This window comes from Heteronotia binoei, chromosome 12, assembly GCF_032191835.1.
Source record: "Heteronotia binoei isolate CCM8104 ecotype False Entrance Well chromosome 12, APGP_CSIRO_Hbin_v1, whole genome shotgun sequence".
Taxonomy (NCBI): Eukaryota; Metazoa; Chordata; class Lepidosauria; order Squamata; family Gekkonidae; genus Heteronotia; species Heteronotia binoei.
Window position 1 is genome coordinate 62,951,850 of NC_083234.1, and position 27,862 is coordinate 62,979,711.

Below are 27,862 nucleotides of genomic sequence, written 5' to 3' on the forward strand. Positions count from 1 at the left end.
AACTTACAGAGTTCTTAGTACAGGGCCTACTGTAAACTCTTGGAGGATTGGCTACATCAAAGGGGTGTGGCCTGATATGCAAAGGAGTTCCTGCTACAAAAAAAGCCCTGATTAGCCCCAAATCACCACCTACTTCACAGGATTGTTGTGAAGATAAATTGGGATAGGGGAGAGAAGAAGATATTGGATTTATATCCCGCCCTCCACTCCGAAGAGTCTCAGAGCAGCTCACAATCTCCTTTACCTTCCTCCCCCACAACAGACACCCTGTGAGATGGGTGGGGCTGGAGAGGGCTCTCACAGCAACTGCCCTTTCAAGGACAACCTCTGCCAGAGCTATGGCTGACCCAAGGCCATGCTAGCAGGTGCAAGTGGAGGAGTGGGGAATCAAGCCCGGTTCTCCCAGATAAGAGTCCGCACGCTTAACCACTACACCAAACTGGCTCTCCTGACTAGAATGGAGACATGAAAGTGTAAAATCAATACAAACCCAGTCCTGACTGCTACAACATGGCTCGTATGTCATGAATGCTGGCTTGCAGGGCTTTTTTTATAGCAGAAAAAGTAAGCTGCTCTAAGCTCTTTGTAGCACAAGTGGGATAAAGAAGTATAATATTAAAAACACTGGCTTTTCACAACTTCTCCAGCCCCTACATTTTCATTGGGGCACGTTGCGTGTTTTCAAGTGACATTTTCCCTGAAAGCTGACATAAGCCACAAGGAATTCACAATGCAAAAATGTAAATAGAAAAAGTGATATTTTCCCTGAAAGCTGACATAAGCCACAAGGAATTCACAATGCATAATGACAAAAGGAACAAGCATTGGATCACAATGCCTACCCTCTCAGACTGGCACTCTTGGTGTTGCGGGCCCTGTCCTGGAATGGCAGTCGGATCCTAGAGGTCTGGGGGGAGGATGATTGTTTCCGGGGTCCGCAAGGCTGGTGGAGGGTGTCCTCCAGGCTTTGCCGCAGCTGGGAGACCTCATTCTTCAAAGCCGCAATAGCCTGGCTAGAATGGAGACAGGAAAGTGTAAAATCAATACAAACCCAGACCTGACCGCTAGAACATGGCTCATATGTCATGAATACTGGCTTGCAGGGCTTTTTTTGTAGCAGGACCTCCTTTGCATATTAGGCCACAGCCCCTGATATAGCCAATCCTCCTGGAGCTTACAGTAGATTTTGAACTAAGAGCCTTGTAAGCTCTTGGAGGATTGGCTACATCAAGGGGTTGTGGCCTAATATGCAAAGAAGTTCCTGCTACAAAAAAAGCCCTGCTGGCTTGTATATGTTAAGAACATAAGAACATAAGAGAAGCCATGTTAGATCAGGCCAATGGCCCATCCAGTCCAACACTCTGTATCACACAGTGGCAAAATTTTTATATATATATATACACACACACACACACACACACACACACTGTGGCTAATAGCCACTGATGGACCTCTGCTCCATATTTTTATCTAAACCCCTCTTGAAGGTGGCTATGCTTGTGGCCGCCACCACCTCCTGTGGCAGTGAATTCCACATGTTAATCACCCTTTGGGTGAAGAACTACCGTACTTCCTTTTATCCGTTTTAACCTGTCTGCTCAGCAATTTCATCGAATGCCCACAAGTTCTTATATTATGAGAAAGGGAGAAAAGTACTTCTTTCTCTACTTTCTCCATCCCATGCATTATCTTGTAAACCTCTATCATGTCACCCCGCAGTCGACGTTTCTCCAAGCTAAAGAGTCCCAAGCGTTTCAACCTTTCTTCATAGGGAAAGTTTTCCAGCCCTTTAATGTTGCACTCAGTATTCCCTCTTAGCTGAGTAAGTGTGAGCTAGCTCACAGTTTTTTAGCTTCCGGCTCACACATTTTTTGTCTTAGCTCAGGAAAAATGGCCACAGAGACAAACCAATTTATGCAATAGCTCACAATGCCAGTAGCTCACAAAGTAGGATTTTTGCTCACAAAAATCCACCATTTTTGTGGCAGTATTGTTTCCACTCCCTCCTGCACGCTCCAAATTCTGTGCTGAGAAAGGAAAGAATAATGCTGAATTCTAGAATGTGGGTAGTTTGCACGCACCGAAAATATATGTATATTTTTTTATGCCAAATAATTTATTCTGCAGCATTTCTTTTTCCTACTTTGCCTCACATATGCTGGCTTTTGCTACTCAAGGGAGGGGCAAGAAGCATCAAAGCCCTGTGCCCAAATCCCCTGAAATTCTCATGACTCCTTCTCCCAGTTTGAGATTTTCCAGTAAATAAATTTTCCCCAGTGGGCATTTGCAAACATGGCTTGACAAGCCACAGATTAGAAACTTACATATGAAATCCTCAGGAAAATGAATTTCATGTCTGGTGCCACATGCTCTACTTTCCATGAAACAGAAACCAGAGCATGTGGTATAGAGGGACATGTTCAGCTGCACTATTCATGGGAGGGGGAAATCCCTATTTAGACTGGAGACATTTTCAGAAAGAAATATTAACGCTTCCCCTTCTGGCTGCACCACTGTCCAGATTTCTAATAGCCCACTGGGGCTACACTTTTGCATCCAGAGTGCTTTACTTTGGTTATTTTGCTATTGAGGGAAACATATAATCAGAGGGCCATTTGAGATGAAGAAAGAAGAAAAATGAAAGAAAAAAGAGGAAGAAGAAGAAAAAGAGGAAGAGGAAGCTGCAGCAGCAGCATGGCTGACCCAAGGCCATTCCAGCAGGTGGAAGTGGAGGAGTGGGGAATCAAACCCGGTTCTCCCACATAAGAGTCCACACACTTAACCACTACACCGAACTGGCTCTCATGGTGCATACACATGTGCATGGGTGAGATTAATTCCTCTTCTCTCTGTGATCTCAGTTTGAATCAGGGCCCTAGTGGCTGCTTTTTAACAATTAAAAAGAAACTGTTTACAGAGACCCTAATAGAGATATTTCAGTATCTTGCCAAGTTTGATTCTAACATTTAGAACAGGGGCAAATGAAAGATCTCAGCGAGGCCCTCTTGGTGTGTTCCAACAACATCATGCCAATGTCATTGCTCTAGCTCCAGCTGTTTGGCTAAGCATCAGAGCGGCTGCACCTCATCTGGAGGCCAACTGGAGGGTTGGATCGAGTTTGCTGCATACCTTCCACCTGGCACCAAACATTTAACGAGGACTCCCCCTATTAATGCAAGTGTGAGTTAAACCAGAATAACTCTGCAAATTGAACAGACTCAGACACTGGCTTTGTTTTTAGATGGTGCATGCATACCTTACCATAAGTGCCATCTGAATCTCTCTCTCCTGGAGGCATAAAAACCTTGGGAGCCCTGCCTCCCCTTTCAAATCAGAAGTTGGTAACCCACTTAAACAAAAAAGTCATATGATTCTTGGGTAGCAGGTCTCCAATTCCAGGTAAACTGCCAACTTAAGAGTGTCTCTTTGAAAGAGGAAGATGATCGTAGACATCCATCCGTTTGGTCTTATCTCTGTCTCTCAGGGGTACTCCCTGATCATTAAAGCCTATCTCAGACTCTCTCCATTTCTCTCAGGTTCCCTCCCCCTTTGTTTCTTACAGTGCCAGCCACAGATGGAATACTTTTTCCCCTGGAGAGAAAAGCAGGCATTCACTCTAAAAAGGGTGGGACACCATAGAAGCCAGCAGCCAAGTACAGGCTGGGCAGAATATGGACCATGACCCTTAAAGGATTAAATACTCTTGGAAGAAGATTTCAGCAGGCTGGGAAGGGTGTGCGTCTGGGGGAAACAGTGCCTGATGAACTGACTACTCAGTGGGCCAAATGCTATATTACTGGAGAATTAAAAATCAGTTCCCACTTATGTATGAGGAGGATGCAAAGGTTATACCTAGAACTAGAAAGAGTACTACAAGTCTAGGAAGACAGATCTGAAAGAATATGGCATCATTACCTTGCTTCACAACCCCTCCCCTGAACTATTAGGGAAAGCACATTTCACAAGTGGAGATGTTTTTCTCAAAGTGCTCCCATCCCAACTTTGCTGTGCATGGGCATGCTGACCCACACAGAGATCGGGTAATGGTCTCTAATTTTTCAGAACACTCAACCATCCCACCAGATTACTGCAGCCAGGTTTAAGTCCAGTCTTTGCATTTGATGGACCCAGGGAAAAGATCTAGGGGTTTTAAACTCCAGGAAGGCATTTCAGGGGTGTGTTCTCCATTCCGGGCTTCCAAAAACCCTAAGTAAACTTACTGGTTCCTTTTTGTGTACAGCAAAGAAGCAACTTTCCTCTTTCTGGCCCTTGTTACCCAGGTTGTGCCTGAGGAAGTAAGTGTCTTAGCAACAGACTCCCGGCAACACTGCTGTCAGGCATGGAGACGCCATCTTGTGTTGAGGAGTGACTGTGAGTAGATACAGGCAGGTACCGAGTACCAGCACAAGGTTTAAGGACCCTGGTTGGCAACTGCGTTTTGGGGAGTTTATTCAACTGGGGGAGAAGGGCTTAATTGAGCAGAATCTCAAAAACCAGCAAAACTGGCCGCAGACAGTGATTCTCTCCCACATGAGTCCAGCAAACACAAGACACTAAATCCCTCCTTTTCCCTCACCACCTTCAATGAGTGTGAATGACAATACTGGCTTTGGTTTTGAGTATTCCCCTGACCAGGACAAATGCCAATGTGCTATCATCCAGTCACCTGCCAGCTTTCAAGTAATGTAATTATGGCTCAGGCAGCATTCTCTAGTTAGCCATCCACAAATTGTGCTTTTTCTCTTCCTTTTCCTGCTGGCGCAGAAGATATTCCCCACCTGCATCCTTTGGGATGCTATCAAAAAGGTATCTCTTGCACCTGTCTCAAAGTCATTTCCTTCACAGCCCCAGATCCTGCTCAACAATATCAGCATTAAATCCCTCCTCCCAATTAATTATAGATTTTTGTTTGTATTTTTTGTGTGTGTGTGTGTGTGAGTGTCAGTATGCACCTGGAAGTCATGGTGACCTCTGATGACTGATCCCTACTGGGAGCATGGAGGATATTCAGAGAGATGGCTGAATAAAGCCTGCCCCGACCTCCCAGCTCTGGTATTCCAAGGAGGTCTCTCATCCGAGTACTAACCAGAGTTGACCCTGCTTAGCTTCCAAGTTCTGATGATATTGGGTTCACCTGGGCTATCCCGGTCAGGGCATGAATTACAGAATCTGATTGCTATTGTTTCACTGGAGAGCCAGTTTGGTGTAGTGGTTAAGTCCACGGACTCTTCTCTGGGAGAACCGGGTCTGATTCCCCACTCCTCCACTTGCTGCTGCTGGAATGGCCTTGGGTCAGCAATAGCTCTCGTAGGAGTTGTCCTTGAAAGGGCAGCTGCTGTGAGAGCTCTCTCAGCCCTACCTACCTCACAGGGTGTCTGTTGTGGGGGGAGAAGATATAGGAGATTGTAAGCTGCTCTGAGTCTCTGATTCAGAGAGAAGGGCGGGGTATAAATCTGCAGTCTTCTTCTCGTTGCTGGGTTTTTTAAAACTGTTTCATCTCCCGATACATAAGTTTACAGGTTTTTGTGGCGGAAAGTGCCATCAGGTCACAAGCAACTTGCAACAATTCTGTAGGGCTTTTCAAGGCAAGAGAAGTTCAGAGGTGGTTTGCCATTGCCAGCCTCTGCTTAGCTTCCCAGATCTGATGAAAACAGGCTAGGCAGGGCCACCCACGTCAGGGCTTAATGCTTCTGCTACAATTTTAATTGCAATCCTTAGGGGGTTTGATCATGGACTTAAAACATGGTTTATGGTTTCTTCTCAGGCTTATTTCTTGGCTGCTTTTTTGTATTTATACTGAGTTTTTGTTAGCTGCCTTGCAAATTAAGTAGAACGGAAAGACATGATATGAATCGTGGAAGGAAGGAAGCAAAATAGAAGAGGGGAGAAAATGAAACAACAGCTAAAAGGAAAGGCAGGCCTAAAGATAGAAGGAAATATTAGAACATAAGAGAAGCCATGTTGGATCAGGCCAATGGCCCATCCAGTCCAACACTCTGTGTCACACAGTGGCCAATATATGTGTGTGTGTGTATATACTTGGGGAGGGAGGCACTGGTTTGTATTTTTAAAATCTAAATTAAACTGCTGGGATTTTTCTCTCCTTCAACAAGTTTACTCCCACTTCAGGGTCTACTTACTCTCGTTCCAGGCGGGAGTCCAGGAGGCTGTGCCAGGGAGCTCTCGTTGGGGAGAGAGAAGCAGCAGAGATACTTGGAGAACGCCTCACTTCATCAGGATGGTCGCTGTAAGTGCTGATTCTGCTGTGAACCTCATCATCAGAGTCCGTGTGAGCTGGTGAAAAGAAAGCAAAAATGGGCAATGGATTTTGGGGCACTCAGGGGAAGAAGAAGAGGAGGAGGAGGAGTTTGGATGTATATCCCACCCTTCACTCAGAGCAGCTTACAATCTCTTTCCCTTCCTCTCCCCACAATGGACACCTTGTTAGGTAGGTGGGGCTGAGAGATCTCAGAGAGAACAGCTCTGAGAGAACTTGTGACTGACTCAAGGTCACGCCAGCAGCTCCATGTGGAGGAATGTGGAATCAAACCCAGTTCTCCCAGATTAAAGTCCACACTTCTAACCACTACCCCAAACTGACTTTGGTTAACCTCAAGGGCTGGCTGATTCACACAGGTATGTGCATCCACTGTCACTCTTGAAAAGAAACAGCAGCTCTTTTAAAAGATAGTAGATTCTAGAAAATGTCAGCAAACACAAACATTCTGAACTTCTGAAATCTGTGTGGATCATTTTTATTTTTGCAAGTCATGAAGCTAGTTCTCATTGAAGTAGATCAACCTGCTCGTGGGGACTTTTCTGCATTCTCATTTTCTTTGCCTGTAAGCTCCTATCTCTCGGGGTGGGGGAGGAATGTGTTTTGCTCCTTCTACATGTGTTTTGCTCCTTCTGATTCAATATTATACCAGCTTCTATCCAGCATATCTCCCTGAAAACTGCAGGTTTTTATGTAGGACACAAACTGGTGTAATATCAAATCAACCATTAGAAGGAGCACAACACATGTGGAAGAGGAAAAAAATCTGAAGAAACAGGAACTTTAAAGTGAAGAAAATGTGAATCTGGGAAAGCCTTGGGTAAAGCTACATCAGACTTTAGGTGAGGACTCAAATTATTGAATGATCCTCAGTATAACCATATACAGAAAACAAGCACAATTGGAGCATGGCTAGAGTAAAACCTTTTACCCTTACACACTAGTTTTCTATGTACGGTGATTTTTTTACAGTTTGAGAAGTATTTTAATCATGTGACCACTCCCTAAAGTTTAAAGAGGTACACAATCACACATTAGTGCTCAAAGAATACACTCAGATAGTACATGGCACGTTGCCACTAAAGTTGCCATCTGACCTAGGGGGGGGGGGGGGGAGAATATCTTTTGGATTTTATTCCTTTAGCAACACCTTGTTGTGCAGAAATAAACAGGTGAAACTTTTCATAGCTCTGAGAACCATCAGCATTGCCTGCTAGGACTTGTCCATTGAACTCATATTCAAAATTTATACATTTTGGATAATAGATTTTCTGATTTTTTTAATACCAAATCTGTTTCTAATAAAAACACAAAATGAAAACTCAATTACACAAGTACAACCTAGAAAAGCAAAGAAAACAAAAATAGCAGAAAAGGCTTTTTAAAAGCACAGTATAAAAGCAGAAAACACCATAGTAGTAATAAGCACAAAGTAAACAAAACATAACAAACAAAACAAGTAAAAACAAATAAACAAGTAAAAAAGCCTAAACACTTAAATTGCATGAGAAAGTGATACAGTTTTCACCTGGTATGGAAAAGGAACAGGTTTGATGCCTGGCAGAGGGTACTTCACATACAAGGTGCCACAACCAAAAAGACCCCGTCCTTCCTGGCCACGTCCCCTCATTTCAGAAGGCAGGGTGGAAATGCAGCAGAGCATTAAAGACATCTCAACACTGAGGCAGGATCAGTGTTGGAAGTCACCATTACTGAGGTAATTCCAGGAGGGCAGTCACTAGCCACATTAGAATACTGTAGCAAAATAAAACAGAAGTCCAGTGGCCCCTTGAAGACGAACAGCAGTTATTTTAGCATGATCTTAAATGAGCTCTGATTCATGAAAAATCATGCTATGAATAAATGTTACCATTTGAAGGTGCCACTGGATTTCTGTTTGATACTATTTTTGAGATTTAACTGACAATCCAGCAGCTCCAGTTACTTGCAACTGTGCTACCCAACAGGCAGGTCAATCCTAATGCATGTCTACTCACAGGACTTTTTTTTCTTTAGAAAAGCCCAGCAGGAACTCATTTGCATATTAGGCCACACCCCCTGATGCCAAGCCAGCTGGAACTGTGTACTCAGAAGTAAACCCCACTGTATTCAACTGAATTCACTTCCCGGAATAAGACTGCATCCTTTAACACACAGGAAAAGACAGACATGCTGCCCCCAGCCAGATGAGCAGAAGGACAGAAGCGAACATAAAAAATGGACCTTCTTCACAATATTAGCAAGCTTAAAAAAATACTCACTGCTATCTGTGCCTGGCTCCGCCTCACTGGCAATGCTGTTAGTCCACTGGGGAGGTGAGCCCATCTGGAAGGAGCCACCACTGTGAAGACTGCGTCTCTGCATGCTAACCTTTGGTTGGGAGTGCCTGCCCAACACGCCAGTCTCTGGCAGCTCCACCACCGCAGGTTCTATCCTCCGAGATGTCAGATGAAGGAGACCATCAGCATCAGCCATCTGTGGAGGAAGTTTTCCCAGCATGCCATGGGGCCTGGGCAGGAAAGAGACACAGCATCACTGAGTGTCCTTTGACCCAGCTGTCATTCCCACCCTCCTCTGATGTTGCTCAAATAAGTTCTACCCCCACGCAAGTCAAACCAAACTGGTGTTTTGTCTTCATTAACGATCAGCCACTTTCTTTAGAGAAGCTTCAAAGCACAGCAAGATGCCACCCATCTGCTTCTGCTTGCCTCCAGCATCTGGTAACTTGGTGGTTATGTTGCCTCCTGGTATGAAGTTCCTGTCCCTGTGCACCAAGGCTAAAAGCTGCACAGACACTCCTCTCTTTCAGTAACTGGACTAATTTCCCCCCACCCCTAAAAGCTAATCACTCATTGCAAAGGCACCCAAATATCAAGTTGGATCCAATGATGCACAAGAGGAAATGTAAAGCAGACATAATAATTTACCCCTTGTGCAAAATGAACCATTATATCTAGCTTGGTTCTAATGAACCATTATATCTAGCTTGGTTCTTTTTCACATTTGTTAACTATGTACATTTCTTTCTGTTTCTCTATAAAACTTTGTTACCACCCCCCTTCCCGCGTATGTACTATCCCATGTTATTGCAGAGCATTTTTGTTTGGCAGACTGAACATTATACCTGCAATGGTTTTGCGACGGAGATTTTTGAATAGGCCGTACATTGATTGAATTGGCCCTTGTGGCCTTAATGGGATAGATATATCCTTTCATGACCTGCTGGAATGCAGATTTTTTTGAGATGAGGGATTTTTTGAGATTATGAGGAATTACTATATTACGCCTTTATTCAATCAGTTGTTCCCCTCCATACTCTGGAATCCTTGGCTCTTTTGCTCAGTGATTAAGTTCCTAAGATCACTCTAGCCAGGGGTCGTTTTGTAGAAAAATAGGAGGTGGAGCTCATCCAGGGATTGTTATGCAACTGCACCTACTATTCAATGGAGAAGGTAGGCAGGTGGGGAGGAGGAGGGGGAACCCTCAGAAAGGTTCAGGAGCTGCGTGCTCCTGTGAGCTCCTGTTGAATTCAAGGCCTGACTCTAGCAACTGCGAAATTTGCCTCAGTCCTTTTCGCCCTTGCATCACAAAAATAAGAAACAAGTGTCTTCTGCTGCTCAAGATTCATGACTCAATGGGCTTCTAAGGGTACAAAAGGAAAGACCATGAGACTTTCTGTGATGGATGTTTATGGCAATTTGCCGAACAGACAAATCCCATTTGATTGTTAATTGTTACTAATATTTTAATGACTTATTTTGTTGTGTTGGGTGTCCCTTCCTCTTAGCATGAGACAACATATCAGTACCAAATATGAGCGCATTCTTAATTTTGCTTATGCTCAGCGGGTACAAAGAAGAAGTCACAGTTCCAGGGAGAAAGCAAAGACTCCATACCTAGAGCGGGATGAAAGATGTTTCGGCAGCTGAGCCAAGGGAGAGACCCTGCTGGCTTCAGACCCCACAAATCCACTGTCTGTCTCTGGGGACACAATGCGTAAATCCTGCAAAATACAAAGAGGACCTGAACAGGGACATGCAGAAGGACACAGCAAGCAATCAGAGGCGGCTGGTGTGCTGGTTCAAATGTGTAAGTGTATCTGTCTAACACATTCCTCCAAGGAGCTCAGAGCTGGTCTCTTTCCCCCCTAGTACATCAGTCAATAGTTGCAGAATGAATGAAAGCCATAGAAATGTGTTGCTTTTGAAGGGACAGGAACGATGCAAAAGTTTGATGTGACAGGAGTGATGCAAAACTCCCATCTGTAATAATTAATTCACACATTCAAAGTTGACACGGAGGTGTCATGTGCACCATTACGCATTGCCTGGAGTTGGAACTTAAAGACAAAATATTTGTAGAGGTCCCAAGTTCAATCCCTGCCATCTCCAGTTAAGAGAATGTCTCTGCCCAAGGCCCTGGAAACCTCCTGCTGGTCAGAGTAGACCAGGGGGCTCTAACCTGTGGGCCCTTTTGTCATTTGGTGGTTGCGGGCACTCCTTAAAATGGCTGCCAGGGAAGCGGGTGGGACCAATCCTAACATGTTTGGAGAGTCCATAAAATGTTAAGAGCTTCCAAGATGGGCACCTCCCTGAGATGGAGGCAGTTGTTTTTGTGAAGACACAAAAACGAGGCCTCCTGGGTGCTGCTGGTCCTCCTCATCCAGTGGACTGGAGGAAAGCCAGGACTGGCTCCTGACTTGGGGAGAGATGCTATGGGAGAGAAGCAAGCGGGCACCAGGAAAGACACTGGCAGGAGCAAACAGTTTGAAATTCGGATGGACCGATGATATAAATCAGATGTATGTTTAAGTGCTGGCTTGATAACTAGGCTGTGGGGTGGGGTTTTCAAATCCATGATCTCTCATGAATCTCCAGTCTATGGCAAGGAACAAGGCTCTAAACCAGGGATCTCAGATTCACTCTCAGCTCTGTAGGCACGGAGCGTCAGAGGTCTGAGATCACAGAATCCAGCAGCAGTAGGGGGACAACTAGGGCTTTTCTTGTAGCAGGAGCTCCTTTGCATATTAGGCCACATCCCCTGATGTAGCCAATCCTCCTGGAGCTTACAGTAGGCCCTGTACTAAGAGCCCTGTGAGCTCTAGTAGGATTGGCTACATCAGGGGGCGTGGCCTAATATGCACAGGAGCTCCTTGCTACAAAAAAAGCCCTGGGGATAACAACAGTCCTGGGTCTGTGCCTCCCCTTCCATGACACCCCACCAGAATCAGCACTTTTGACTTGCCACCTTCATCAAGCACCTACCTCAGATCCTGCCACATTTGTCTTCTGGAAGGACTTCCGGGCCACATGTTCTGAAGCGGTGCTGCCCACGATGCTTGTCATGCTTCCCCGAGGAGAGAGCAGCACCTGCTGCCTCCTGGAGGAAGTTCTGGGAACTGCAGCAGAGGGTCTACTTTTCTCAGCTGGCCCCAGAGGAACTGATTCCTCCACTCGGATGGAGGGCATGTGGATGGTCTTTTCCAGCGACATCTCCGGAGGCTTCCTTTCCTGTGGCTGCCTGTTTGAGATGAAAAGCCGGTCAGAATTTTCAGCACAACCACTTACCTGCATTCTTCACTCCCCACCCCCAACAAAGCAGGTGGAGGTCAAAGAAGCTTGGAAGGGCCCAGAGGTGGCCACAGAGTCTTCAACTGCCCATCACGGATCTGAGCCACGCTCTTTGCTCAACATAGACAGCAGGTATTGAAATAGTTCACCAGAGAGCTGCCTATCTGACCTGGGGCATAGTCTCAGCAACTTGGCAAAGGTGATAACTATTAAAGTTGTCTAATGGAGGCCACTATGGAGCCCAGAAGACTAAAAGCTACCATCTGGAACATCTCATAAAGGTACAGGAGACTACCAGAAAATGTAACTGGAAACCCTGGCTTGAAAGCTTGGAACTTAGACTGAAACCCAATCCTAAACTAAACCCAACATCCTAATGGGGTCCTCTCAACCTGCCTCTGGATCCTAATATAATCATTAACCCCCTCAGGGAGCTTCCAAGAGCTCCCCCAGCCAAGGACTCAACTGGTCAAGAGAGGCTGATCCCAGTTTGTGGGGCTCGGAAATCCTTCAACAGCATTCCAGGCCTATGAAATCAGAGTTGCATTTTTATCTGCCTGAACGGCAAAGGGCACAGAATCAGAGCCATATCATATATAAGCTGAAGAACAAAACAAACAACTTATATAAGCCCAGGCCAAACACCATGGAAGCAAGAATCAACATTGAGTGGGCCCTCTGGAAAAGGAAATAAGAAAGCAAGTTTTTCATCCAAGAATTTCTCTCTCTCTCTCTCTCCCACTCCTGGAGATTTGCTTCTACTTCCCCTCAACTTTCTCCCTTTCCTATCTGATTTTCTTTTGACTCACCCTCCTGTTACTTGGAGCTCTGCCTTCTCCATCTTGCCTGACAGCTCAGCCTACCACACAGGGCATGGGACAGCAAAAAAACAACAAAATCCCCTGTTTTGTCCAAATTCCTCTACTCTGGGAAAGGCAGAGAGAGGAAAACAAGTAAAGATCTCTTTGTCCTGGTGAACTCACTTGACGGAGTGAGCAGAGCTAAAAACAAGTCCTGATTCTAATTTTAGTCACATCCTGCAATGCCCGCAATAATGGCAGGTTGCCAGCATCTGTAAGCCAATTCTCACACAACTCTTTCATACTTTGGTATGGATGCCTTCCTAAACTTGAGAGAGGAAATCCTGATTCTCACATTTGATAGAAATCTGGGCACTCCTGCTCCTGTGTTGTGAATCCAGGGCAGTTGGGGAGATCAAAATCTTGTGGTTCCTAGCTTCCCTTAGCATATAAGAACATAAGAACAGCTCAGCTGGATTAGTAGAAGGGTTCACCTAGCCCAGTATCTTGTCTCATACTCTGAGCCACTGGATGCTTTTTCACAGATGACAAGCAAGGCATGAAGCCCTCCCTATTTTTTTCTGCCCCCCAGGAATTAGCATTCAGAGGCAATTATGCTGCCTCTGCACATGGAAGTTCCATTTTGCCCTCAAGGCTAGTAGCTATCTTTGCTTCCATAAAAAGGTAGTCCCCTGTGCAAGCACTGAGTCATTACCGACCCATGGGGTGACGTCACATCATGTTGTTTTCTTGGTAGACTTTTTGTTATGGGGTGGTTTGCCATTGCCTTCCCCAACCAGCTACACTTTACCCCCAGCAAGCTGGGTACTCATTTTACTGACCTCGGAAAGATGTAAGGCTGGAGTCAACCTTGAGCCGGCTACCTGAACCTGGCTTCTGCCGGGATCAAACTCAGGTAAGTGAGCAGAGCTTGGACTGCAGTATTGCAGCTTACCAGTCTGCGCCACAGGGTTCCTATGTGTCCAAATTCACCATTAATGGCATGTAAGCCAGAGGACATCACTATGTCATGTGGTGCTGAGTTCCACAAGTTCATTCTGCATGATGTGAAGAACTACAGCCTTTTGGCTTCCATGAAACTTCTACCCACCTATTTCATTAGGTTAATCCAGTGTTATGAGAGAGAGAAAATTCCTCCATCTTCATCCTCAGCATTGTGCATACTTTAATAACAAATCTCTGTCATGCCCCCCCCCCCCCTGGCAGCACTTGAATTTGGGTTCCTGCACTCAAAAGAACATCCCATAGTTTTTGATTGTTGTGTATGGGGACTGAGGCTGTGTATAATAAAAGGTGTTCCTGCCTGGCTCATTAGAGCCTGCATGACTGAGCTTGGGGACTCAGGAACAATGGGCAGTAGGATCCAAATCCCTGCTGCCCTGCTCCAATCACAGGCCCCCTGCTGGTTTGAATGATCCAATGGCATCCTAGTGCGGAAACCCTGAACTGTATATAGTTGGCCCAGTTCACCAGTCTTAGAGTTCAGCCGTTCCTATGCTGTACTGAATAAAGAGACCTATGATCACTGCAACTTCCACTGCAATCTTCTATGCGTTGAACCCGCTCTATTATAGTGATCCACTGCTTTATGATCTCTACCCTACTTATGAGATGTGGACCATTCCGCATTACTTACTGTGAGGATGAGAGGCAAATGGTTTCATTAGCTTCAGGCATCTTTCTCTGATGGTTGTCCTTTGTCCCAGAATCCCCTGCAGCAGCACTTTCTATGGCATCTGGCGACAAGCTATGGTCGTATAGATCCAGCTGTTCAAAACTCATAACTTCCGGCAAAGACTTAAAGCTGCTGTAACTGGTGAAAAGAAATAAAAGGTTACGCAAACCAGAGTGTGCTGCTTCTGGATTTCAGGAATGTCCTTACAAAGGTTTCCCAAATAGGGCACTACAATGGAAAACTGGGAATATAAGAAACACTAAACAACAAATGAAGGTATAATAGAAGAAAAGGTTTCATGCACCGAACTTGCTTCTAACCCGCTGTACTGGTATTGCACAAATGAAATACGGCTCTCTAGCCGAGACAAGTAATTCAAAGGCTAGCTCGTATATGTGCATTTGTCACTTGCTGAACGAGTCATCGGTGCAAATAAACTAACCCCCAGTTCATCCTCAAGGGAGAAAAATTCTGTATTACTTCAAAGACTGTTCTCCAGTGCAGTCAATTCACACATACGGGTGGGAATCATCAAGCGTTTGGGGATGAGAAATTTGAGAGATGTACATCCGTGTGGAAGCCAACCCTGAAATACTATCGCAATCCCCTCTGGACTGCAGTGGAATCAACAAGCTGAGGCCTATGCTTCTTTTAAAAAACCTTGCACTATGGCAACCTGCAAACAGCACCAATCAAAAACAGAGTTCTACCCTCACTAAAACGATGCAAACTGAGCATATCTGCATAATTTATTTTACTTCTGGTAATGACAGGGAGGGGCATGAAGTTATACAGGATGATGAACTTTGCCCCCTTTTCCAGCTGGAATTCTCACTTGCTGAGATTTCTTGTGGATTACACTGCTTTCCATCCCATCTTTGCAGCAGTAAGGGCAAGAAACTTGTTCTCTTTTGGAGACAAAGGGTGAGATCATACAGTATGCTGAACTCCAACCAGTTTTGCATTAGACCTTTAATCCTCGTTTAGCCCTGTCTCCAAAGTGTCCCCAAAGGTGACATTCTATGCTAAAATTAGAGAAGGAGAAGAAGACTGCAGATTTATACTCCACCATTCTCTCTGAATCAGAGACTCAAAGCGGCTTACAATCTCCTATATCTTCTCCCCCCACAACAGACACCCTGTGAGGTGGGTGGGGCTGAGAGGGCTCTCACAGAAGCTGCCCTTTCAAGGACAACTCCTGTGAAAGCTATGGCTAACCCAAGACCATCCCAGCAGCTGCAAGTGGAGGAGTGGGGAATCAAGCCTGGTTCTCCCAGATAAGAGTCTGCACACTTAACCACTACACCAAACTGGCTCTATGACTCTATGATTCTAGTGTTGAATATCAGCTTGGGGACGGGCCTAAACCAGGATTAAAGGTCTAGTGCAAAACTGGTCTCTGTGTCAGATATAAGCCAGAAACACATACCAGTCTAGATCAACACAACACATTAAGCTTAATTTTGGCTCAATGTGTCATACATGTATTAGCTATTCTCACGGTGCATGCAAAATACACACTTACTGGCCCAGCAGGTTATCATAATCCTTCTCTACTTGAAACTGCTTGTGGCAGAGGGGCTCCGGGAGGGCTTCTTCATCTTCCTCAGTCTCATCACCAATGGAACTTGCTTCTACAGCCAGCTGGACTTGACCGGAGCTCTCCTTAGGGCTTGGAGCCTGGAAGGCAGGCAAGAAAGACTTGAGCACAAAATACAACCTTCCTCAGTTGTGTCCCAGTATTTGTTTCTTATTATTTTAAATGTTTATTATTTTTTACATGTATACATATAAACTAGAAAGGCTAGAGAATATTGCAATATCTCATTGAATACTGCTGATACAAAGATCCAAACATACCCCTGTGGAAAGTTACCTTTTACCCCCTGGAAAAATAAGCAATTGAAAGAAGAAATCTCATTGATAATCTTTTTTGTTGCGATGCTGAAGTGAACTCCTTATGCATTTATACTTTCCAATCTGACAAATCCAATAGTATCTGGATCAGACATATTAGATTTTTGCCATATGGTACATTATAACAACTTTATACCAGTGGCTCCCAACCTTTTTGGCACCAGGGACCAGTTTTGTGGAAGACAATTTTTACACGGACCGGTGTGTGTGGGGTATGCTGGGGTTTTTGCTGCCCCAGGCTGTCTCCCCAGAATGCCCCATCCCTACCCCCCGGGGGGGGTCTTTAAATGAGGGGTAGGCGAAGATTGCGGCCGTGCCGCCCCTTCTGCCCACCTGGGACCTGAGTGGATGAAAGAGGTGGTGCTTTGGAGTGAGGCCACACTGTCTCTTTCATCCGCCCAGTTCCCAAGCAGGTGAAAGGGCTGGTGCAGTACCTCAGCCTCACTCTGTGGTCCAGTTGCTAACAGGCCAAAGACTGGTACTGGTCCATGGCCCGGGGGTTGGGGACTCCTGGTCTATACCATTAAAAAACCATTTTGTAAGTATATGTCTCTGGAATGAAACTACCTTACACTGAATCAGACCTTTGATCCATCAAAGTCAGTATTGTCTACTCTGATAGGCAGCGGCTTTCCAGGGTCTCAGACAGAGGTCTTTCCCATGTTTATCCGGACCAGTTTAACACTCTGACTTCTTCATTCTGAAATTCTAATGAAGGAGCCATCTAAGCTCTGAATATCTTCTGCCCCACCCTGACACTCTGTCCCTTCAGGAACATCTCACCACATTGTTAAATGGTTGCTCCTGGCTTCATTTTCCAAATCTTCAGCATGGACAGTTAAGTAATGATTGCCTCTGCCTAGCTAGATCATAACCCATTTCCTTCTGCTGGTCTACCTCAACACTTCTCAAATCTTAGTGACCCTCATTTTCTTTTAGAAGGTTTTTCAGATCCCTTCCTCCTTCTCCAGTGCTTGCCATCCGCTCAGCATCCTCTCAAAATGAATGGCAAGTCACATATGCTAAATGGAGTCCTCTGTTTCCCAGTGGTCTCAAACAATACAGTGAGAATCACATCAGCCACATTTGAAAAACAAGTTGAAGGGGAAAAGTTGTGGTCATCTGTACATGGCCTAAATGGTCAGAGGTTAACCGTCTTCACAGGGCCACAACAGAACAGCTCTGGCCTAAATTCTAATCAATCTGATCCTTTGAATGGAAAGGACTTTGCACCAAGAAAGGGTTTCCTTAGTAACTTCTAGTCAGGGACTTGGAAATACAACATTGAAAGTGTCTCCCAGAATGAAAGCAGACCAGTGTCATATAAAACCTGGAATGCCAGTATTTAGTTGAAAAGTGCCTTTATACTGTATACAGGGCCACCCCAAGACTGTCTGGCACCCTAGGTAAGGCTAACTTCTGGCACCCCTCCCTGCACTGATAATGTCACAAAGTCACAGGGGGGCACCCAATTTGGTGCCCCCAGAAGGCCAGCGCCCAAACTATTGCCTAGTTTGACTAGTGGCAGAGCCGGCCCTGACCAGAGTTCCCTCTAAGCTGAGTTAGTGTGAGCTAGCTCACAGATTTTTAGCCTCCAGCTCACACATTTTTGTCTTAGCTCACAACGGATGGTCCCAGAGCACACTAATTTATGCAGTAGCTTACAATTTTAATGCCAGTAACTCCCGAAGGAGTCACAAGACTCTTCAGCTTAGAGGGAACAATGGCCCTGACTATATAAACCAGAGTGCCCCAAAAATCTTTTGCACTGGAAAACCAGGACAAAGGAAGCATGTGGGTGAGCAGATCTTCTTGTCATATACCGGTGTGTATCCTCCTCACGTATTTATCTGGCTCAAGAAAGAAAGCAGGGAAGGATTATATAGGGACTAAATTCTTCTGTTTCTTTTTCTTCCTCCTATCGAATCATTTCAAGCACCGGAGGAGGCAAAAGGAGAGTGGCTAGCCATTCGGTTGGCCAGATATGCTCCATGCCCATCAGTTGTAGATCCTTTCCAAACGTCAGATAGGCTTTTAATGATTTGTTTCCCTATTTCTGTTTGGGATATGTGCCTGTGTTGGGCAAAGGAACCGTTAACCATTTCCAGCTCAATAAACGTTAGCCAACCAGATATTTAAACTAGCCTCCACCTTGAAAAAAAAATCATGGAAAAGTAATATTTTTTTAATCCAACCTGAGGGTATGGAGTGCGGACAGTTGGGGTTGGGGCTTGAACGGATGGGGTTGGGGATCCTGTCTGCATATCTGAAGCTCGTGCTGGCGAAGAGTTAGGGGGTGTGGTTGCTTGAAAGTCTTTTTGTGTGGCTGTCTGAGACATCCGGTCAATTCTCTCTTTCAGCTCTTCTAAGCGCATCTCCAGGCGGAATATCTCTCCTTCCACTGATCTGGAAGACATTAAAGCAGGGGTGTTAAACATGCGGCCCGGGAGTCGAATCAGGCCCTTGGAGGGCTCCTATCACACCCCCGAGTGACTGGCTCTTGTTTGCTTTCCTCTCTCTAGCTTCCTTCTGCATCTTAGCTTGCTTTGCAAGGCTTGCTCAGGAGTTACAGAGCAAAACCTTGATTTTCTCCATTGGTTGAGGCTTCTCTCCCTCCTGGTCCTCTGGGGAGGGAGGGAAAGAGCCAGAGCTTCCTTTGCCCAGTTCCCCAGTTTGAACAAGAGAAATACGAAGAAAACACCTCTGAGACCAAGAAGTGCTAATGTTTTAAGCATGTTTTATTTTAAGTTTTTTTTAAAAAAAAATCTTTAGTTGTGTTTGTCTGTGTCCTTTAAAAAGTTTATATATCTGCTACCTAATCTTAAATAGGTACACACATTGCCCAGCTCATTTATGGTCAGATCCGGTCTCATTTATGTCAGATCCGGCCCTCACAACCAGTGAGTTTGACACCCCTGCATTAAAGGAAGCACAAGGAGACGGAAGCAGCATCACCTTATGAAATGAGCCAACTGTCAAGCATGGTAGAATTCCATTGGTAATTGATTGTTTTAGGGTCCTCCATAAAGCTGGCCTGTGAAATATCCCGGAGAACCAAGGTCTGTTAACTCTGTTATTCTTTCCCCCTCCCCCCTCTTACTTTATTGCTTGCAAAGCAGAAGTAGAGAGAAATGAAACTAACTTGAGGAAGAGTAATCAGCAGCTTCCCATACATTCCTGTTAGGGAGTGTGGCACAACTGGGGAAAGCAAGGACGGAGTCCTGATAACACTATGAGAATGTAGACATTTATAATAGTTTATGTGTGAGAGCACATCCCTTGCCCCCATCTTTTGGAATCCTTTTGAAGTATGCCTTAAAAGTATTGTATCAATGTATCTTTAGCATCACTCTCAAGAATCTGTTACACTGAAAGTATCGGTCTATCAATAAACGAAGTTTTGTATCAAACCTGACTCGTCATTGAAACCACATGCTTGACACCAACCGATGATTCTTATTATTTATTTTATTTGATTTATATCCTGCCCTCCTCGCCGAAGCAGGCTCAGGGAAGCTCACAGCATAAAATCCCACAAACAATTAAATTAATAAGTATTAAAATTACACATTCAGTAATAAAATAGATATGCAATGATTAAAACAGTTAAAACAGAATACTGAGTTGGTGCTATTCTGGTAGCAACAGCCTTCTTCCACTTCTCTTAAATACCGTTGCCGAGTCAATTGAATGCCAGCTGGAAGAGGACAGTCTTGCAGGCCCTACAGAACTGCACAAGGTTCCGCAAGGCCCTCACTTCATCTGGCAGTTGGTTCCACCAGCAAGGGGCTACAATTGAGAAGGCCCTAAGCTAGAGGCCCACTGTAACTAAAAAGCCCTCCTCAACCATGAAGCTCTCTGGGTGATGATCACTCTCTTTCAGCTGAGCCCACCTTATAGGGTTGTTGTGAGGAAGGTTAAAGGTCCGTGAAAGAACCATGGGATAAAAATAAACACATATCTGCGTAAAAGACCCCTGTTCTGCTATTGCAATTTATACCCTGCCCCACTTCATATGCCAACCATTTATTTTTTTTACATGGATTGTTCTTTTGCTGGAGGTGGGGGGGGAGGGGGCTGAACAACCTCACATACATACCGATCCGGATCAAAGTCTCCTGGAGCCCCTGTGGATTCCTGGGGGTTCTGCGACAGCTTGTGCTCCTCCCGGGCCTGCAGGTAGGTTTGTTCTAGGGCGCCCTGGGCTTTCTTGAGCCTTGCAAAAGCCTAGAATGGCAGGGAGATTAGAAGAGGGAATTTCATTTGGAGTAGCCAGTCCTATCAGTCTTCGACTGCATCCTTGAGTGAGGAATTGGAATGTCAGCGCTACTGTACTGTACTACAGGTGACTTTCTATGATAATTTATTATGGGACAAAAGTCCTTCCCAACAGAAGGAAGAGGGCTACGATCAATTCAGAAAGAGCCATTCATCCAGTACCCATAGAACTGGATAAGGGGGGTAGGTGTATGGTGATCGCTAAAAGAGAACATGCTAGAAACCAGGAAGTCTCCCGTTCAAATCTTGTGTCTCCCATGAAACTACTAGGTAGCATTACAGCCGAGCAAGATGTGCCGTGGAAATCCACACTTAAGATAACGAGCTGCCATGGCAGGTTGCTGGCTTTGCGTGGCAAAGGTCCAAAGCTCAAATCCCTGGCATGTTCTATTAAAAGATCTCAGGTAATCTGGCAGAAAAGATCTTTTCTCTGCTTTAGTTCCTGCACAACTCACATGAACGCACATGAAGCTGCCCTATACTGAATCAGACCATTAGTCCATTAAGTTCAGTACTCAGACAGGCAGTGGCTCTCCAGGGTCCCAGGCAGGTCTTTCGTATCACCTGCTTCCAAGATCCTTAAACTGGAGATGCTGGGGATTGAACCTGGGACCTTCTGCGCGCCAAGCAGATGCTCTACCGCTGAGCCATGGCCCTTCTAATGACATACTGAGCTTGAAGGGCCAACAGGCCTGAATAGCATAAGGAGGTTTTGCATGGTCATAGACTTCCTTGCATTTGTAAAGGCCTAAAGCGGCTGGGGATGGGTGGGAACACGGGTGCAGTGCTAGGGGAGGTTTAACCGTCCCTCTCCACTCTTTCTCTGATCTCCGTCATGTGCAACTGGAGATGTTATATGCACAAAACAGAGCATGCATCCCCCACCATGGAACAAGCAGCAGCTTGGGAGGGTGGTAATGCCCACTGGGGAAGAAGGAACAGGCAGAAAAGGGTTAAACTCCCTCTCCCACAGCTCTGTGACCCACAGCATCTCTGCCCTACATAGGGTTGCCTGGTCCAATTCAAGAAATATCTGGGGACTTTGGGGGTGGATACAGAAGCAAGGGTGTGACAAACAGAATTGAATTCCAAAGGGAGTTCTGGCCATCACATTTAAAGGGACTTCTTTTGGGGCTCAGGGCATTGGACCCCCTAGTCCAATCTTTTTGAAACTTGGAGGGTGTTTTGAGGAGAGGCACCAGATGCTTTGCTGAAAATTTGGTGCCTCTATTTAAAAACAAACAAACCCTAGAGCTCCAGATACCCACAAATCAATTCTCCATTATGCCCTATGGGAATTAGTCTCCATGGGGAATAATGAGGTGTTCAACAGACATTCCCCCCACCCCTTTCTGATGATCGTGAAGCAGGGGGAGGGCCTCCAAACCAGGGAATCCCCTGCCCCCATCTGGGAATTGGCAACCCTAGCCCCACACCTTTTCAACCTTCTTTAAAAAGAGAACTCCCAAGTCATAATGGAGTTAGCCCTTAATGCAGCCACCATCTCCTGTTGTCAGCCTACAATACGGAAGATGTGATTCTTCTGAGGATTATGGCAAGGTAAATAGAAGCACTTTGTACAGACTGCAGTGCATAAAAGAGTTAGTATGATTATTGGCTCCATTAAAGATTCCCTTCAGGGACTGCAGAGCAGCAGTTAAATTCATTTGAAGCAGAGAATTAAAAAGGTACCTTCAGTTGCTCCTGCGGCATCAGCCTCCCCGTCCGAATTAACTCCTCCAAGGATTCCAGCTACATAAGATTATGCAGAATATTTTATCAAATACAGGACAGAAGACTCATTCTTAGATACACATCCTCATTTCCCCTAGAGCTTGTAGACCGCTTTGCCCCAATCTTTGTCCGGGATTGCCTTAAAGGACAACTTCTGCTTGCCCTTTTTTAAATTCCTGTCCCCCCCCCACTCCCCCTCCCTGCCTTGTCAATGGACAATATTTGACTGGCTTATTTAGGGTGTGCCAAATCCAAATAGCCTGCTCCGTATGATTTGCTTTATAGCTGCGTGGAGAGAGATCCTAGATTTCAGAAAGGGTGGGGGAACTACATGCCATATTTATCTTAAGGCAAACACTGGGGAGGGGGGAGGAATGGCAGGTGGTGGTATTTTAACCTTTTCCTCCCATGCAACTTTCGGGCAACCTGAAGTTCACTTTCATCGCTGCCATTGAAAGTACCTGTCAAACAACACCCCTGCGAAAATGCTACGACAACGATGTCTAAGCATCTAAGATGTTTCTGCATATTGAATTGTACCATTCATAAAATTCATCCATTTGTAATAAATAATACGAATAAACAGAATAATCAAACCTCGTCTAGACAATCCATTGTTTTCCCACCATGTATAGACGTCATGCCATGTCACAATGGCATCAAATCTCATCTAGACATTCAATTGTTATTTCACCATATATAAATGCCGTGCCGTGTCACAATGACATGGCATGACATTTATACATGGTGGAAAAACAACTGAATGTCTAGATAAGGTTTGAAGATTCTGCTTATTCATATTGTTGATTACAAATATATAATTTAAAAAATTCATCTAATACAATATACAGAAAAAATTTAGATATTTAGACGTTGTTGTAGTAACATTTTTGCATGGTGTTGTCTTTTATCACCATGGTCCTTATGCTGTTTGCATTGAAGGTACCTATGGCTTTTTTATTATTATTGCAGGGAAGGAACAGGTTTCTTGTTTTCTGTGGCCTCAAAAAATTGTGTTCTGTGGCCCCAGAAGGTAGGAGCAGAATCAACGGGTTGAAATTAAACCAGTTTGGTGTTGTGGTTAAGTGTGCGGACTCTTATCTGGGAGAACCGGGTTTGATTCCCCACTCCTCCACTTGCACCTGCTAGCATGGCCTTGGGTCAGCCATAGCTCTGGCAGAGGTTGTCCTTGAAAGGGCAGCTGCTGTGAGAGCCCTCTCCAGCCCCACCCACCTCACAGGGTGTCTGTTGTGGGGGAGGAAGGTAAGGAGCTTGTGAGCCGCTCTGAGACTCTTCGGAGTGGAGGGCGGGATATAAATCCAATATCTTCTAAATCAAAAGAGTTTCCGGCTCAACATTAGGAAGAACCTCCTGACCATTAGAGTGATTCCTCAATGGAACAGGCTTCCTTGGGAGGTGGTGGGCTCTCCTTTGGATGTTTTTAAACAGAGGCTAGATGGCCATCTGACAGCAATGCGGATCCTGAGAATTTAGGGGGAGGTATTTGTGAATTTCCTGTCTTGTGCAGGGGGTTGGACTAGATGACCCTGGAGGTCCCAACTCTATGATTCTAGGCTAAATAGCTGCTTTTTTCTTCTCTTCCCTGAAAAAAAAGAAAAACAGCCACAGTGGCTGTAATGGGGGGAAAATGGTCTCTGGAAATTAACCATATAATTCTGTGGCTGTGAACCCTTGTGAAATTAACCATATAATTCTGCCCAGAGAACATATAATTATTACGGTCACTGAGGCAGGACAAGCACCGCAGCAGTGCGAAGCCTTTGACCAGCCTGGCTCAGAAAAGGGGATCTGATTACACCCTAACAGCATCTCTCTTCCACTCCACCATTTGTATGCTGCCAACTTGTGCAAATGGAAAGACTTGCACTAACTGGGCTCCACAGCCAATTAGCGAAGAACAAGCACAACAAACCCAGTCCACACTGAGTCTCCAGCTTCTCTCAGTTTCTCCTAACTGGAGTGTTTATTGTTAATGAAGAGAGAGTGCTTATGAACCATGATTTTACAGTTTTTTGGGGCAGGGGGTTCCTACTTAAATGGTGCTTTGCTTACTAATTACTTACTAACTCACACACAACTGTCAGACTTTTGCAGGCTTGTCTACACAAATGAATTTTCTGCGTATGGTAAACCAGAATATCAGAATTTAACTAAATATGCAGGGAGGTTCCTTGGTGGAAAGCATTCAAAATAACGTTCCCCTTCCCCAGTATGAAGCAGGATAATCCAGGATGCTAGTACCCCAGTCTGGTTTGACTTTTCTCCCCTAGGAGGTTGTTAAATAAGAATTCTCCAGTGAATGACCACCCGGCCCCTCCAATTGAAGTCCGGTCCCACCCTCCAAAGTGGCTTAGGATCCAACTTGCCTGGCTTTGACACTTCCTTGCCTGGGCAGACAACACTTTCGTCAAGTGATCCCCTGAGAATGGGTTTGCAGTGGAGGTGTAGCCACCTGCTTTGTGATCCCCCGAGAAGGAGTTTTCCATGGAGGTGTAGCCATCTGCTTTGGGACCACCGGCAGCCGTGGAATTGGGAAGGGAGGATGCAGCCGGCTGTATCGAAGGCACTGCAATGCAAGCAGACAAACCCTTTGCCGATGCTTTGAAATTGCCCTGATCAACCAGACCTTCTCCGGCTGAGCTGCTTAGGCTAAAAGCAGCTGTTTTCAACAGAGGATTAGGGATGAGCAAATGTGCGCTATTTTGTTTCTTTTCTTTTTAAAAATAAATCATAACTTTATTGAGTTCCAAATAGACATGGCATGAAAAAAAAAATCACATAATTTCAGTAAAAGCTTCCTATAAGATGAGTAGTGCACGTATGTAAATATAGACAAATACCACAAGTTACTTCACTAAACATAAGCATAAAATCATTTAGGCTTTATATAAATCTTAAAATCAAAACAAACTAATAAATAACATTGTTTCTAATAGTGTAGTATATTGTTCCTTTTTTGCTAAGTATTCCAAAAAAGGAAACGTGACAGCCACAAATTTAGAGTTGAGAGTCTAAGTCTGAGTCTTGTTGGATAAGAGATTCAGAAATTTTGTCTAACACAGAGATTTCTTGAACCTTAGATAACAGCTGCATATTGATAATTTTTTTAGATTTCCAATAAGCTGTTATTTCCTTTCAAGCTGCTGTGCATAGATTTTTCTAATAATTGTTGAAACCTGCCATTTTTAATGTCCACATATTCAAAACAAAATATTCAAACATAAGTGGTTTATTGATATACAGGATATTGTGGATATGAAGTTGAATAGCTTTCCAAAAACTCTGAATAAGATCACACTCCCACCAACAATATAGTTGAGTACCTACTGCATTGCACCCTTTCCAGCATAATTTAGAGTTAGGTAACATATGGTGTAACCTGCTATTTTGTTTCTTGATAAAGTTTTGTCAATTGTCCTGGTACTTCGCTTTCTGCAGTTAGTTTTTGTGTATTTGTTTGCACCGTTTATTGACATGCTACTTACAGTATAACAGATATGTACAATTTTGATTTATGGCTGCACCAATAACATCAGGAAATATGTTCCATTTTACAAGGGAAATGCAGTGTGAGGAAACAAACATGAAGTACAAGTAAAGAATTCACAAGCTGGATTTGGGCAAGGGAGTAGCAAAACTGAAATATGTATTTTTAGGTCAAATCTGTAGAGATCATAAATTCAAAAACCAACCCGATGCCAGTTGCAGATCTCTAATCGTTAGAATGGTATCGGTATATGAACAGCTGCTATGTATTTTGCATCCACCTCTCCATAAATAGTTTGGATTTAATACAATGATGACAGTAGCGGGGACAGAAATAACAGCTTAAGGGAAAAAAACTTGCACCCAGATCCCAAGCAAAATGCATGCAAGGTTTCATGTTATGCAGATCTCCTGCAGCTCAACCATGCACCTCTCTCAAAAGCTGCAGTTCCACTGATTCAGCTGCCTGGACAGGATTGCAGAAGATCTGGTTGGGCCAAGCAGCTAGACAGAACCAGCTTTGGGTGCTGCAGCCATCAGGTTGTCCACGTGGATCCTAAACAGGTTTATTTGGAAGCAAACCATGCTTAGTTCAAAGGGACTTAGAGCCTTGTAAAGCATACTTAGGGCTGCAGCTTTCCTGGTTCCACAAATCTAAAGCTGCACATTACTAACAGGAAAAGTAAACTGGGCATCAAATTACACATAAGGTGGGAAATCAGCAGTTGGATCCCCCAGCAGTTTTATTTTATTTTCTTTGAAGTTTTTGAAGTTTGAAATTTGTAGACAGCATCTGGTTAGTGGCAAGTTCCCCTGTACAATTTTTTCAATTTTAATCAAATCCTGCTCACAAATGCTGTTTTTGGGAGGCCGGGGGCAGATGGGAAAATGCAGGTATGGCATGGAGAGGGAATATGGGTCAGGAAAGCAGCCTGGGAAAACGCATAACCCCCTTCCCTTCTTCAAACTACAGTAAAAGTAAAAGAAAAATCTCTGTACATCAAAGGAGAAAAGGTACAGGTAGTCCCTGTGCAAGCACCAGTTGTTTCTGACTCTGGGGTGATGTCGCATCATGACGTTTTCATGGCAGACTTTTTATGGGGGTGGTTTGTCATTGCCTTCCCCAATCATCTACACTTCCCCCCCCAGGAAGCTGGGTACTCATTTTACCAACCTCAAAAGTATGGAAGGCTGAGTCAACCTTGAGCCAGCTACCTGAACCCAGCTTCCACTGGGATTGAACTCAGGTCATGAGCAGAGAGCCAGGACTGCAGTACTGCAGCTTTACCACTGTGCCACGGGGCTCTTCACACCAAAGGAGAGGGGTTTGCTAAATCCATCCCACCAACAAACCCAGGTTTTTGTGTAATGTTTTGCAGAATCCCTAGAATGACAGGTATGGGGTGGAAGGTGTGTAGGTCCATCTCTTAGACTTACCTTGACTTGATTCAGAATTCGGAACTGGACCAGACCTCGCTGTCACCTCTGCCACTCTGATTTGGGGGATGCTGAAAGTCATGACCTTGGAGCCCTGAGATATAGTCCCCATGTGGACACTGTGGCTGGGTTTCGGAGGGTCAGAATATAAGCGCACCTGAGAAAAGGGGGGAACACAGGGAGAAGTGGGTATTACAAAGCAAAAAGGATGAGCTGGCTCAAATGTCTCCCCTGCCACAAACTTCCAAGGTCTTCAGCCTGTGAAGGCTTTCATGCAGCAGCAGAGACCCATGGAAGCTGTAAGCATATGCTAGCAGAGTAGAAGACAGAAAGAGAAGGATTTAGAGCCTCTGAACCTACCTGTGCTAAAAGGGAACCCCATCCACCACCAAGTGACTACAGTGCCCAGCCACTCCTCTTAGCGTGCATGCAAAGAGAAGCAAGGAAAAGAATGGCAGTGCTATAAGAGCTCCTAATCTAGCAAGGTGAAGGATCCACAACCAATGTGAAAGTTCCAGCCAATGGACTGGAGAGATCACTGCCTTTGCCAAGCCACTTTCTCACAGGCACACCTTCCCACCTGCAAAACTGGTATAACACCACTACCCTCTCTGATAGGACTTTTGTAAGGATTATGAGATCAAAT

The 27,862-nt window shown here is 44.8% G+C and overlaps 1 protein-coding gene across 1 annotated transcript in view; it reads right to left on the reverse strand.

The window, feature by feature from the left end:
• AKNA (AT-hook transcription factor) overlaps positions 1–27,862 on the reverse strand; it is a 46,954-nt gene that overhangs the window by 10,521 nt on the left and 8,571 nt on the right. Inside the window, exons 4-15 of the mRNA XM_060250626.1 lie at positions 27,217–27,373; positions 24,660–24,859; positions 22,231–22,290; positions 20,360–20,487; positions 18,456–18,666; positions 15,869–16,023; positions 14,305–14,481; positions 11,542–11,797; positions 10,174–10,280; positions 8,539–8,786; positions 6,141–6,294; positions 843–1,013 (exon numbers count right to left, since the gene is read on the reverse strand). Of these exons, the coding sequence (XP_060106609.1) occupies positions 843–1,013; positions 6,141–6,294; positions 8,539–8,786; positions 10,174–10,280; positions 11,542–11,797; positions 14,305–14,481; positions 15,869–16,023; positions 18,456–18,666; positions 20,360–20,487; positions 22,231–22,290; positions 24,660–24,859; positions 27,217–27,373 (2,024 nt within the window). The remainder of the gene's footprint in view (positions 1–842; positions 1,014–6,140; positions 6,295–8,538; positions 8,787–10,173; positions 10,281–11,541; positions 11,798–14,304; positions 14,482–15,868; positions 16,024–18,455; positions 18,667–20,359; positions 20,488–22,230; positions 22,291–24,659; positions 24,860–27,216; positions 27,374–27,862) is intronic.